General features: G+C 46.9%; 1 protein-coding gene across 3 annotated transcripts in view; it reads right to left on the reverse strand.

The window, feature by feature from the left end:
* Window positions 1–15460, reverse strand: part of LOC139054844 (uncharacterized) — a 94615-nt gene that overhangs the window by 23788 nt on the left and 55367 nt on the right. For all 3 annotated transcript variants that reach the window (XM_070532500.1, XM_070532501.1, XM_070532502.1), the window contains exon 6: window positions 7732–7888. In XM_070532500.1, coding sequence (XP_070388601.1) covers window positions 7732–7888 — 157 coding nt within the window. The remainder of the gene's footprint in view (window positions 1–7731; window positions 7889–15460) is intronic.

Below are 15460 nucleotides of genomic sequence, written 5' to 3' on the forward strand. Positions count from 1 at the left end.
ATGCATGCTTTGCTTTGACATCTGCGAACACTTTCTTTCTTTTTCAATCCTGTAATTCCCATCGTACCACACACGCTACACTGAACCTCGAACTTCTCATTGAATCATTTTGACCTTGTCACGGTGCAGTTACGATACCCGGCACGTCCACCAGATGTCAGGTTGCAGTAACGGCGAGGAACACAGTAGCGGAAATTGCGAATCACGAAAGTAACTTTTCATTGGGCGAACCTGTGCCTAGAAAAAGCAAGCAACAGTCAAGCACAACGATAGTGGCGAGAACAGTCGGCGACCGTCGAAAATATGATATGCGGGTCACGCGCGTCGTCTTTTATACGTGACTCGAACGTTCCAGCGTAACTGCTGGTGCCAGCCTACTATTCCAAGAAGCACTACGCACAGAATCGGTGTCGCGCATACAATATGATTGCACAAAGTTAGGCCAAAGCACGCATGACAGTTACAATCAGCGATAACATTCGAATAAGTTCCAAATCATGCACGGTGCCTTGCGCTGAGCGACAACTTTAAGTTGTTTGTAGTTGAGCTTTAAAAAATTAAATTACAGAGTTTACGGCGTGCCTCCATAATTATGGAGGCAAGCCGTGGTGGGGGTATCCGGAATAATTTCGACCACCTGGGGTTCTCAAACATGCACTTAAATTAAATACATGGGTGTCTTCACATTTCGCCCCCATCTAAATGCCGCCGCCATGGCCGGGATTCGATCCGACTACTTCATGCACAGCACCCCGACACCATAACCACTAAGCTACCACGGCGGCTCCGGGTAAAATGCAGTTCCCAGGAAAAGGAGAAACAGGTACACGTGTCAATATCCTGCATCGAAGTTTCTGGTCGTGAAATGTTCAAGAAACCATTACTAATTCTTTTTTCTATACTTAGGCTCCTGCTCAAACAACATTTCTTTTATGCAAATGTACTCTCCATTGCGAGAAATAAAGGCGCACAATATTTCTAAATTTTCTCTTATGTGAAACCGTGTTTGGTCATTCCAGGGTTAAGCGAGCTTTCCGTGGCTCTTCTGGGATTTTCGTGGTCATTCGCCCTTCGTTGTTCGTTAACCTTCTAACCCCATACGCAAACCACCCATTGGATTAGAGACGCGGACAATGCGACGGAGTGTGAAGATGGTGTCGCAGAGCGGAGAAAAGTGAAAGGAGGAACACATTAAGGCTTTTATTGCACGAATTTGCATATTCTTGTGAAAGAGTTGGACAAGGCTGTGCGCAGGGCAGGAATTCCCATACAACCCTCTCATTGTGCGCATCGACGCTAGCTGCAAAACATCCAATTAACTGCTTCACTAAAGCTTCGCTTCTCCTAGATTCCAATGTGTGCGTTGAATATTTTTTTTCTTTCAGCGAAAGTGCGCACCAACGCTGTAGAAATCGATGCCGTAGTTGTTGACCATAGAACCCTCTCTAGAGAGAGGGTTGTATGGTCAACCCTCTCTCTAGCGCCACTGGCCCCTGTGTTCGTGTGCATTCTCTTCTTCTTGAAAAAGGTGCGCATTACGAGGGAAATGTGTTTTTATGTTTCGCCACTGCACCTCTTAAAATTAAGAATTAAGCGTTTTGACGCGTTCATGGGCTTTTGTACGTCAAGTATTTCACTTGTTTTTCAATTGTTTTTCGAATATTTGAGGGTGCGAGCTGACATGTGCTAAAAGAGAGTGCACGCAACCTCACTTATATGGCGAGCCACCGGCGTTTTACCATAAGCCAGAACGTCATTTCGCAGTGTCAAGAACGAATCTCAGAAAAAGATCAGAAATTACGCGTAAATGTTGCAGCTGAAGTGAGGTGTATCTAAAGTCAACAACACTATTCACTTCCAGTGATGATAGCAAATGAGTCATAAGGGGCTACCCGCTTGGCCTGAAGTGGTCAGGCTTAGCGCCACTAACTGGGGGGGGGGGGACCTTGGCATAGTTCAGGTTTCATTCTGCAGGGTGTCGGCAGTATTCCTGAGACCTATTCGAAAATCGCGTCTCTGGTAAGAATCAGCTGAGCGCTCTCGGTGATAACTTTTGGCGTACACATGCTTACCATATACAGTCGACCGCTTTTACAACGAACGAGTCGAAAGCGATATGAGCCGTTGAAGCATTGATTATGTGCCGGCTGAATTCATATTGTCACGAGACTGCGAGCAACGTGCCAAAGACGACATTGGCCACGGGGGGGGGGGGGGGGGGGGTAAAACGACGATTGTAAAGACTGCCTTTCCGGCATCTTCACATAGCTGCAGCTCGCAGCAGAGAGTTTGTAAATATATTTTCATTTATATCACGTGAAGCAGATCGCGGGCGTCCCAGCCAGCCTCAACGAGTCGGCCCACAGAGCTGCGCGAGGAGTCGTCGACACCGTAGCTACCGGCTGGCGCGGCGCTGAGGTTATGGACAATCGGAAGCCTCTTTCCTCATATGACGAACTTACCAAACATTTTTAGATGGGACGGAGACGACATCCTCCGCCACGTAGAAAACTAGGCAGACCACATGTTTTAACAATCAGCTTACTGCAGGTCGGGGCATACCCCAACTCCGCACTGTTGCACAGAATCTATCCAGCGATACTATCGACCATTATTTGCGAGCTATGCTCAGACGTTGCCAACTTAGAAGACATGCTTTGGCGGTGCCCCGCGTTATGCGACGGCGACGGCATCACGTCGTCCAAATGGGACGCAACCCTAAGCAGCCTCGATCTTGAGCACAGCTATGAGTTCTCCATCGGGTCCGCGACGCAGCAGAGAGGCTCAGTCTTTCTGTACCGACGTGGGAGTGGCCCGCTGGGTGCTGACGCGCTTTCCGGAGGACCAGAATAAAGTTTTACCTTACCATAGCATACCATATATCTTTCCCGTGGAATTTGGGTGGAGATGCGGGGTACTACGCAAGACGGAACTTCGCAGCGGAGGTGTCCTGGCAAGTTCCACCACATCAACAGGTGGAGATACTGCGTCAACTGCAACACCGGCACCCCAGCCAGTGATTTTGATCCAATCCTGCGACTCTGGCTTTCTTTGCGGCACCGACAGCGTCAACGTCCTTATGAGCGCGTTGCAACGAACAATCGGTGGCACCTGACAGTAACGTTCGGTAATGTCTCTTTCTACATCAGCGGGGCAGCTCGCGTCTGGTTTGACACTTACGAAACAGAGCTGACTACTTGGGATCCACGCAAGCATAACCTTTGTGACCGATTTGGTAAACCAATTGGCCGCCAGCGCTTGGCTTCTAAAGATCTCTCCTGTCGTGCTCAATGTGCCATGGAGTCTTACGTGTCATACATCCTTGTCGTTATCACCCTCTCCCGCCGAGTTGATACCAACATGACCGAGCCGGACAAACTAAGACACGTCCTGAAATGCATTGCTGATTATGCTTTCAACTTCCTGGTCTTTAAGGACTGCTCGACCGCTGAAGACATTATAATGAAATGTAAACCTTTGAAGAACAGAAGAGTTGCCGCGTCGCCCAAAAGCTCATGTATCTTCCAAACACCGCCGCTACATCGTCCTTCGCGAACCTTCAGCCACCCATCAGCGACTCACCACCGACAGCCTTGCCCGTATCGTACGTCGTGAAATTGAGGCGGCGTCTCAACCTTTCTAATTCGCACGCCCTTTCGATGATTCCTGACCGACAGACTCTTTAATACAAGCCGTCGTTAGGGAAGAGTTAGCTAAGATAGCACTCCAGCCCGTTGGCTTCCTTCCTCACCCTCGGGCCAGTTTTGTTCTCCCGCCTACACAAACACAGCAACCTTTCGTCGCTATCACGATCCGGCCCAGTGGAGAACCCAGGATGACAAGCGCATCTATTTTAATTGCCACTGCATTTGACACATTTCTCGTCACTACTGATATCGCCCACCTTCCTCCCACCGCTCGTATCTTTTTTCAACATTCGCCGCGACGACAATCAGCCCCTGCAGTTTTCCGCTCCTAGCGGCTCACTGTTCCGAGACGCTCCTGCACCAACCCGCAGCTCCACCTGTTCACTTTCCCTGGAAGATCATCGTTCCCAGTCACCTCTGCCCCACCGCTATTCATCGCCGCACCCCTCTGGACGCTCTTAGCAGAAAAACTAAACAATGCAGCTCCCGGGGAGGACGCTTTACTGGACCCCCAAACTGCAAACCCTCTTTTAACCTTGCCGACGGAGGATAACCTACTTGCCGTAGAAGTGGATGGCCTACTTGTTACTGCCCCTATGAATACCGGGGAACATATTTGTATCATAAGCTCTGGTCCCTGTGAACGGTCCAACAAAGTGCTAACACCCCCCGAGTCCCGTGTTGTGCACGTCACTGACGGCGGAACTGAGAGCGTGCTCGGAATGTGTACCGGACGTGTGAGTGTCGCTGGCCGCCACACTTCCGTTTTGCGTCATGTCCTTCTCCGCTGCCCTCATAACGTAATCCTCGGACTTGATTTCTTTTCTTACCACTACACTGTAATCGACTGCTCGGCCGGTGCCGTTGAACTTGACTTCCCCGCTTCACCAGACGTTCACGACACAGTCCAGAGTCAGACTCTTGTGCCGAGTTCGTTTGCCGCCCCAAGCACTGACCTATATTGTCGCTGTACCCTGCGCCAGTGTACCGAATGGTGACTATGTGGTCACTCCGTCTCCCAGTGTCCTTTTGCTGCACAGCGTTTCCATTCCCCCAACCGTTCTGACTGTTGCGACCAACCGGACTTGTCTGCCTCTCTTGAACTTCGGACTATGTCCTCAAGTTCTATCCGAAGGCATAGCTTTGGCGACTTTGTCGCCATTAAATGAGTGCCATATTTCATCACTGTTGCCTGATCCTCCTTCAGCAATTCCTTCCGTCGACGCACCCACTTCTCCGTCGGTACAGAACGATATCACAAAATTGATTGCCCCGGACCTTCTGCATTCACAAGTGGACGATCTCCGCCATTTTCTCGTCACATATTCCGACATTCTCGACTTTGACAACCGTCTCTTAGGTCAAACCCCTTTTTCAAGCATCCGATGCATACTGGCGATGCGCCTCCAATTTACGGGCGGCTTTATCACATGTCACCATCCGAGCGCCAAGTGATTCAACAAGAGGTTGACAAGATGCTTTCAAAAGGCATTATTCAGCCGGCCGCGAGTCCGACGCCTTCGCCTGTTGCCTTAGTTAAAAATAACGACTATAGTTGGTGTGATTCTACACAGATTATCGGCAGCTCAATAAGATCACCAAGAAACATGTCCATCCTCTTCCATTCATTGATGACGCTCTGGGTTGCCTTCACGGCGCAACCTACCGGCACATCGTCATCGACGACAGGGACCGTGAATAGAGAGCATCTGTTACACCTGACGGCCTCCACCTGTCATATGTATTGTCAATGCCTCTGCAACGAAGAACACTACAACAAATTTGCCTGTAGAACGAAGGTATTTGGGCGTCCCCAACGGTTGATTTGTTGCTTTACAGCGAACGCCACTTACATGTGCCACCAGTGCTCTCCGCAGACGTCACCGAGTTGCGCCCGCGCTGCACTGTCGGCAGCGCTAGCGACGCTCTTGTCGAGTGCACCGACGTCAGAAGTAGTCCTGCTGCACTTCTCCAGGAATCTCTGAACTCGTGCGCTGCTTGTTGTAACACATTAACAGGTGTGAGTGCCGCTTTATGAATGCATCGCAGTTGATGACGACCTGATGTAATCGTGACTAGCGACCGCCACCGTCTTCAACACCACCGGGGACAGAAACGACACAACTGCCAACGAAGGATGAAGATTCTGTACACGAACCAAGAATATCGATGGCAAAGGAGGGAACCACAGCACAGGGCGATCGGCCGCTTTGCTTTGCGTAGCTCCTGCGTTTCGGGGCTGAACCTCGATGCAGCGTAGTTGGCTGCACTCGCACATTCCTTCAAGCAATGTGCACACAAGAAATTAGCGACTTCTTCACTAAGTCACACTTGAATGGACACTAAACAAGGGGTTTCTTTCGCTGAAGTTATTTAGCCTGCTATATCGTGAATGGTACGGTGCGCGGGCTTAACGACGTAGGGACCTGTACAACGACATATTTTGGAGGTCCCGAGCACTTCGTTATGAAGGCGTTTGACTGTACGCCATATGGTCAACTGCTTGTCCAATTTCTTATAAAACCTGCCCCAGAAGCAGAATCACATCCCGCGTCCAAATCCCGTCGCGGCTTCTAGCAGCAATGTGGTAGTGATATAGACGCAGGCGTACATGCCACCTTCAAGTGCCCATAAGTCAGAGGTCAGAGGTTTTCTCTCGTTACGTCTGTACGGACAGCCGCTACCGCCAGCACGATAGGCTTGAGAGGGCAGGGCGCGCATCCGTTTCCCGAGTCCCAAGTTGCCGCTGAGCTGAGAAAGTGATAGCGCTGTCACACTATGTATTGCTTACAAAATCGATGCGGTTGTCCCGTTAAAGCGGCAAATCTCTTCACTCTCACGTTCAGTACGGCAATAGCAACACATAAGTTCTGCACGCGAAATTGCTTTGTTTAATAATTATAAGGCTGCGACAACACAAATTAGTGCGGACCATACCTCCTCCCTCTCCGCTTGCTCTATAAAGCGTGCGCACAGCTCTCGTGTAGCTTTCGGTCGTTAAACTAAAGCAATTATTGAGTCAGTCAGTCAGCGAAGTATTCGTATTTTAGCGCGCACACTGTGGAAAAATCGACGCATTGATCGCGGCAGACAGAAAAGGGACAGGTTCTGTGGCGTACATCACTCCATCTATATAGGGTGATTTGAAAAAGCGCTGTGCCTTCTTTACTGACGTGCTCCGACCTTGAGTTGTCTGTCGAAATGCATCACGATACTTCTAGAAGACTAACATTGTCGCGAATTAGTAGGAGAGATGGGAAAGCCACCATGCAGTATGACTAGACACCATTTTTATGCAAGAACAAAAGTGACGCCGTCTCTGTTCATCTACCCGTAGAGTTTCATATAATTACTCGAGGGAACTGTGGCGCTGGTGTCCACCAGAGCTGCAAGCACGGCAGTTCACCGGAAAGGGAATGGGAATGGGCACAGGGCATGGGAATGAGGGGTAGTGCATGGATGGGCGTAAAGGTCGTACTTTTGGTTTTAAATGGCTTCGTGACTTTGCAAAGGGGTCATTTTTAAGAAAGTAGTGCGTTATGAATATATAAGTAAACATCAATAAACTTGTACCATGGCAGGATTAGAACACAGGACCTGTAGCACAGAATCCCGACATTGAAACCATTACCACGGATGCATGTACAAGCGGCGCCACTACATTATGCCGCGACTATGCATGCTTGATGAATGTTACTACCTTAATTCTGCATTAAAAATGCATAAATTGCTTTGAAATTTAGGCCAATTTAGGTCCAGATAAAGCGTAATAGACGAAGCTACAAGAACGTGTGAAGCCACAAGCACAACTATCAGGAAAATGCATGTACTTCCCATCGTTCCATGGAGGCTGAGCGATCACAGCACCAGAGTTTTCTCTATTACCTGTAGGAAACTCTATGCATCTACCCTCCCGCTACTTCGTCAACTTCATAGCCTGGTGCATACACGCGGCAGCATAAATGTGGCAGTATGCTACATGTCAGAATGATGAAAGGTTTGTCTGCTCTATCACGAAAGTTGAACTACCCAGACGGGGATGTTAATTTAAAAAATAAAAACAAAATAAAACTGGCATACTTACTGACATATCTCGTCAATGATTTTCTGCTGCAACTCTTGCTTCTTTTTGGCAATGGTTGCAACTTTGCTCGTGTAGATTATCATGAAATCTGTCAGACAGTTTACCGCCTTTCGATACTGACATGTAGTTCGTTGATGCTTTGAAGCCACTTGCCGAGCTGAGGAGAAACAGGAGAAAATATTGCACCGACCTTAGACATTAATTTCAATCATCAAACACTCTCAACTTTATTGACAATTGTGTATGGTTTACAATCTCACCGCCAAAAATTCCGAACAGGCGCTCTATATTTGGTACATACACCTGTATAGACTTACAGTTTTACTCTTCGATCATTTAGCGTAAGTCGGTAGATATGCACAGCAAATTATTATCCCCATTAGAACTCCGGAATGGGATGAGAAGCAATATGCTTCGAGATATTACAATTCACAGGATAAAGTAGAAATGCAAAATGCAGCTGTGCGCAAAACGAGATAAAAGTATAACAATGTGTTTCAAATGATTAGTTATCACTTATATGGTGGCTAATAGATACGATGTACAGGCGACATAAATAAGCATTGTTGAGACAATGTAGTAAAATAATGCGAAGTTATCTTGTTCAGAAGAAGCCTCGGTGACAGGAGAAGGAAATTATGTAATTCAAGTACGAGAACCATTAAAAAGATATAGCTAGTAAGCACAACACATTATTCTTTCAGAAAATACGTAGGCTTCCCAATGACACACCTTCCAATGTTCGCCTACGTTGGGAACAAAAATTATTCCCTGCAAAATGACACAGGTGATTTTATTTCACAATGTGCGATTCCATCCCCCACAACCTCACAAGACTAAGGCGTTACCCTGAGGAGGTTCCAGGGCTGGGATAGCCCCCATTCCTGTTACCTGCAAGTGAAAGGGGTTCATCCTTATGACGAGGAGGCCTGCCGAGTATGAGCTCCTGCCTGTGAATTTTTGTGGGATCTCTGTTTTGGGGACATCCTTAAAACTATCGTGACTGTCGTTACAGTTGGGGCACTTCGATTGTTTACAGTGCGTGTAGTGATGATCTTGAAAGCAGATTTTGCACCACCGTGCAGAACGGCAGTCCTTTGCAATATGTGCACATCTTTCACATTTGTAGCAGTGTAAACCTGCAGCTAGATATTGTTCGATAGATATTATTTCACAGTAGCAAAGCCTAAGTAAATCTGAGCTCACCACGGAGGGTCATCCTAAAAATGCAGAATTACTGAGTGCAGTGGAAGTGTTTGAATTGATCCATCTTTTTAAACACGCTACCTTTTATCCCGACAAACTGACATGCCTCCGTCATCTCTTAATAATACAAGCATTTCATCGTTCGTTCACCGTGCATTTTTCCAACGTCCCTTGTATACGACACAGGAATGAAGAGCTTGACCTTGATGGCCAGCCACGTCAGAAGGTAGAAGTAAACGGTTAGCAGACGCGGAAATAACTGGCGCTAGGACTGCGAAACTTCGATGTCTGTTAACTCTGAACGAATGAGCTTTCTCTGAAAAACGATTTCTGAAAACACCCCGTTTGGGTTTACTTCCCAAATGCTCCTACCTTCCTCTGTGGGATGAAAGACAACTGCGCTATTCCCTGCACACGTGCACTGTTCAAGGTATGTGCCAATGGGAATGGGTCACACTACAATGACGCAAAAGAACCTTTCAGTTTCTGCTATACTGAGCGTAATCGAACCCACGTCACAAGGGTAGCTCAAGGACAGCAACTTGGCAGGCTGCGCCACAAATGCACTTTTTAGTGAACGTCTTTCACGCCAACGTTTTAGCTAGCTCCGACATGAATGCGCCGGGTATGTGTCGCTCTTCAATGAACCTCTCGCCAACTTGGGTCACCTAGTGTGCGCCACTGCGTGTGGGGCAAGCGAGGAAATAATTCTCAGCGTTAGCAGGTACCGGCGCGCCAAGCTTCTCGTCTCGGAGGCCAAGCGCGTACTTCTCGGCAGTGACACTAGATAGCGCAGCGTGTCGAGAAACAAGTGCGACACGAGCCCAGCTCCCGCATGACGCCTTTCTCGGCGTTCACATGGACTGATGCGCCTTGCATTTCGGAAGCCAGGCGCAGGATTCGCGGCGGTGGCGCTAGATGGCTCCGAGTGTTCTTAGGGAAGCGCGAAAAGAATTCCGCCGCAGCGCACGCCTCTATGTAACTCGTTTCGAAGATGCCAATACGTTGTGTCGCTATTCTGATTGAATGATAAAGACATTATCATCGACAGTAATCCTTGGATGGGTACTGCGCAATGTTTTCGGTAACAAATTACATGTAACCAACTATTTTCGTTTTCGAGGAACATGAACTTATCCTGGTGTGGCTCAAAATTCCTGGGTGTACATCTAAATGGCTAACCACTGAAGGGTGCTGGCAGGAGATCGGCGGTGGCCTACGAACTGAACGGGTGGTGCTATGGCTCGATAGCGATGACCGCTTCGGTCGTCGATGCCAGGAAATCAACTAGATATTATTTTTTCAACTTTTCGCTGCGCCTTCTCCGAGCCCCAACCACTTACGATGAACGCTGATTAGAACGCAGAAGCGAGCAACGCTCCATTGAGTCAACACAATCTCGTGAGGAACGCGTTCGTGTATTACAATACCATACTTCACTGCCAGCGTGCAGCGGTGGCGTAGAGGTAGAACACCCGCCTCGCGTGCAAGAGGTCCACGGTTCGAATCCCGGTGCCGGCAATTTTCCACTGGTCTAAAAAAAATCCGCGTGTTGACAAAATTGCGTAAACAGGCCTGGAGTGCGACCTGATCCCGGTGACCAGAACCGGTAACGCACTCCATCACCAGAGCAGGATTGGCCCGCCTGGTGCAGTACTTGGCCACAATCTCCTATATGAACAACACAATCAAACCCCGGCCCTCAGTCCCCAGCAGCTGTACAGCAACTGACCACGGCGGCGCAGCAGAGGGTGCTAAGAATCACTGGCTCCGTACAGGCCGCCATTGGAATATGAACCTGGCAACGCTTAACGCTAGAACGTTATCTAGTGAGGCGAGTCTAGCAGTGCTATTGGGGGAATTAGAGGGCAGTAAATGGGATATAATAGGGCTCAGTGAAGTTAGGAGCCCAAAAGAAGCATATACAGTACTAAAAAGCGGGCACGTCCTGTGCTACTGGGGCTTAGCAGAGAAAACTAGGCGTCGGATTCCTGATTAATAAGACTATAGCTGCAGTGGCGTAGCCTGAAATTTTGTTCGGGGGGGGGGGGGGGGCTACGCCACTGGCCTACTATATATATATATATGTATGTATGTAGCTGCACGTTTTTGCCTGCAACCACTTCAGCAAATTTGAGGAGGTTTGTGGCATTCAGGAGAAAAAGTTTAATTCTAGTGACTACTGGCTTCGAATTTTTCATTTAGGAGGTCAATTATTTATTTAAAATTGGCCAAAATTGAAAATTTTCGGCAAACGAAACTATCAAGTTTAAAACTCCGTGACTCAACAATGAAAAATGATATCACAATTCTGTGAATTGCATCTACTATTACATCTACAGCGGACAAAATAAATATGTTACACATGAATCTCAAAAAAAATTAGTATTGTGGAAATACGGCTTTTGCAGAACCCTTGTACACAACGTAACCAATTAACGTAAGATACAAATTGACACAGCAAACTTGTCCGCTTTGACTGTTATAATAAATGCCGTTTACAGAATCACAATATCTGTTCTTCATGCATAGCTATTAGTTTGTAAACGCCGTGCTTGTATTTTTTCAAACTTTCGAATTTTCCAAAATATTTTAAACAAAATTCAGGCCCTAAATCGAAGTTCTGTTTCCAACAGACACTAGGATTTAACTTTCTCTCTCAAATGCAACCAATTTCAATAAAAGCGATTAGCAGGATTATCTCAGAAAAGCGTTTCTGCGTTTTACAAGTATTTGAATAGGCCGCGTCGGATTGGGCCCGAGCTAAAGCTTCCTCTTAAACAATTTATCGAGGGATCAAATACATGAATAATAACTGCATTGTCATTGCCAAAGATGCTGCAAACGAATTATTGAAAGCTACGCTCTGTAAATACAAGTAAAGTATGTATTTTTTTCATAAAATATTATACTCGTATGTGCCAAAAATTGTGCCCAACATAACTGACGTCAATGCTTCCATGTTTTTTGTCTATTTATTAAGTAAAGAAAAAATCACACGAACTTTTGAACTATATCAGTTCGAAACCAGGAAAACAGTGCATGCCGCTGATATGAAAAATTAAAAGGCAATGAACTGAACAAGTTGAGGACAAATACGGTAATGAAACTTTGTCATATAAGAACCGTGTTTACATTCTTGTATATATGCAATGGCCAGTGAAAAATCTCAATGACGCTGTCGTTTGTTCCATTGTGTTACGCAGGAGTAGCTGTCCCTCGTCGTGTATCGTGAGTAATTGCACCGAAGTTATAGTCGCCACAGAGAGCACGTATAAAAAGCAGGAGTTCTGCAAGATATATGAGGGCAAGTCAAATGAATGAGCCAACAACGGGGTACTTTATTTAAAAGTAGTCTTCATGAGAATTTAGACATTTGTCCTATTGACTAACGAGTTGCGCGATTCCCGTCTTATAAAACTCCTTGGGTTGCTGCTTCAAAAAGTCTGTATCTGGTTCCCTTGAGCTGTTTTTTCGGTTGCCCCAAAATGTAGAAGTCGCAAGGTGACAGGTCTGAGCTGTATGGCGGATGTTGCAGCGTTTGCCACTTGAACTTTGCCAGTTTTGTATTAACCACATAAGCGACGTGGGGACAGGCATTGTCGTGGAGCAAGATGACCCCATTCGTCAATTTTCCACGTTGTTCGTTCTTGATTGCGACACGCTGCCGTTCTGGCGTTTCACAGTATCGGAAACAATTGATAGCCTCTCAAGATTTAGCACATTCTATCAGTAATGGACCCTGTCGATCAAAAAAAAAAGTCAACAACACCTTTCCAGCGCAAGTGATGGCCTTTACGTTCTTTGGGCGTGGTAAATTCGAATGTTTCCGCTGTAAGCTTTGCCGTCGTGTTTCAGGCTCGTAGTAGTGGCACCAAGGTTCGTCCCCGATCATAGTTGCAAACAAGAAGTCGCCATGCTCATTGTGATACCCGATCAGATGAGTCAAGGCAGCGCGAAACTTCTTCGTCTTTTCGCGATGGATAAAAATCTTGGGGATCCATTGCGCACCAAAGAGCCGATAGCCGAGAAGCTCATGAATTATGGCGTGAACCGAACCGTGACTGATGTTCAGACGGTCTGCCTGTTCATCGATGCTTATCCTCCGTTCTTGTTTCAGCAGCTCATGAACCTTTGAAATTGTGTGGGGGGTGATTGCACGATGGTTTTGGCCCGGTCTTAGAATGTCTTTGCAACGTCCTTTGAACCGTTTGCTCCAACGATTCACAGTGGTCAATGAAATGCAGTGTTCAACGTACACGGCGGTCATATGGTGATTAATTTCTGTTTTGGAAACACCTTCAGCTGTCAAAAACTTCGCGACACCGAGTTGTTCAACTTTTGAAGTGTCCATTATGTGACGCAACCATATTCAACCCAGTGTATGAGAGGATTAAAGAACATTTATCTTCACACCTGCGTGTCACTTTTGTAAATGAGACGTGCCGTTCTCCTACGCGCATGCCTCGCAGATAATGAACCGAACCATTATTGCGCGGTTAGGGTAGGCTCACTTTCATTTGACTCGCCCTCGTACATTAGAAATGCAAAGATACAATGGGATATGCAAATGCGAAAATACTGCTTGATAAAGGACAAAAAAGTGTCACTGGAAACAAAGTTCACTGCATGTATACACAAAACCTCGCAACAAGATATTTAAGTATACGTATAGGTCTCCAATGAGTCTATGTATGTAACTGTATAAGTTAACTGTATATAATGCGTCTAATAACTGTATAACTGTAATAACTGTATAATGCGTACATAATACTGTAATAAAGAAGTAACTGTATATAATGCGTCAAACAAGGCAAATTAACATGTTGCACAATCATAGATTCACAGAATCCTAGATTCCGCCTCCAATCCATCCAATCCCCCCGATGTATTGGGCGCGACGGAAGGCGGCGCGTTTGCTCCCCGCTTTTCTCCTTTGCGCACACAAGACTGAGCCACCATCGTCGGCTCACCCATTCCACCCCGACCCCTACGCTTTCACTCGCACATACAGCATCACCCTTGGACTTTATACAAAACATGAGGGTGACGGCGACGGCAGGAATGCGCCTGGAGTGTCCATATAATTGCTTTCGCAATAATATGGTAAACGTATCCGGCAACTGAAGCGTCCCGTCGCCCATTACTTTCCGCAAAAGAAGTATCAAAATCGAACTTTCACCATGCGACAATTCGCTGCGCCGCAACAATGTATTTTTTTTCTGTGAGGCGGAGGCACCGAAAGGAAAAAGAAACGCGTAGGAAAGTATCTTGGCCAGAATCTAATGCCTACTTCGGGCACCTAATGGGGCTACGGAAGGAATACCGAAGAAAACATGAGACGCTTGGTCCACTGACAACCATACGCATACTGCTCAGTATCCTACAGCGGCGAAAGAAGACTTTCCGGAAAGGTTCCGCTCAAGGAATGCGGTGCAATCCTTCGAGTCCCCACAGTGATGGCGGCGAGCGATCATTGTTTTTTTTCTCGTCTGCTAGCCAGAAAACGTCCAAAACTCTGTCCGGTGAAAATCCACTCTGCCAGAGCAAACCGAACGCGCACCAAAGTGTACCGCACGGTGGTCGGGGCCATACGAGAAAAACGTATGCGCTCTGGTGGGCTCTGGCAGCCCGCGGTTGGGGTAGCGAGAACAAAAAAAAAAAAATCGAAGAGGCTCAATGTGTCCTCGCGAATAAAAGTCAAAGTAGAAAAAATAAATAAGAACGTATTTACTTTGGCTGGCTTTAGTGTCTTGACATGGATGTTCTGGCGTAGGTAAAAAAAAATGTTTATATTTTTTTATGTGACATCACGGCACAAATGAACCACCCCAACGCTTTGTCTCATTGGACCTCGCTGCCTGTTTGTCAACTCGTCTGCTAGTGTGTTGATTTGGCTTGTCTCGTTGTATGTTCCGATGTAAGACTTTAGAAAAGTCAATAGACATCATCATCATCATCATCAGCCTGGTTACGCCCACTGCAGGGCAAAGGCCTCTCCCATATTTCTCCAACAACCCCGGTCATGTACTAATTGTGGCCATGCCGTCCCTGCAAATTTCTTAATCTCATCCGCCCACCTAACTTTCTGCCGTCCCCTGCTACGCTTCCCTTCCCTGGGAATCCAGTCCGTAACCCTTAATCACCATCGGTTATCTTCCCTCCTCATTACATGTCCTGCCCATGCCCATTTCTTTTTCTTGATTTCAACTAAGATGTCATTAACTCGCGTTTGTTCCCTCACCCAATCTGCTCTTTTCTTATCCCTTAACGTTACACCTATCATTCTTCTTTCCATAGCTCGTTGCGTCGTCCTCAATTTGAGTAGAACCCTTTTCGTAAGCCTCCAGGTTCCTGCCCCGTAAGTGAGTACTGGTAAGACACAGCTATTATACACTTTTCTCTTGAGGGATAATGGCAACCTGCTGTTCATGATCTGAGAATGCCTGCCAAACGCACCCCAGCCCATTCTTATTCTTCTGATTATTTCTGTCTCATGATCCGAATCCGCAGTCACTACCTG

Source organism: Dermacentor albipictus, chromosome 1 (assembly GCF_038994185.2).
Source record: "Dermacentor albipictus isolate Rhodes 1998 colony chromosome 1, USDA_Dalb.pri_finalv2, whole genome shotgun sequence".
Classification (NCBI taxonomy): Eukaryota; Metazoa; Arthropoda; class Arachnida; order Ixodida; family Ixodidae; genus Dermacentor; species Dermacentor albipictus.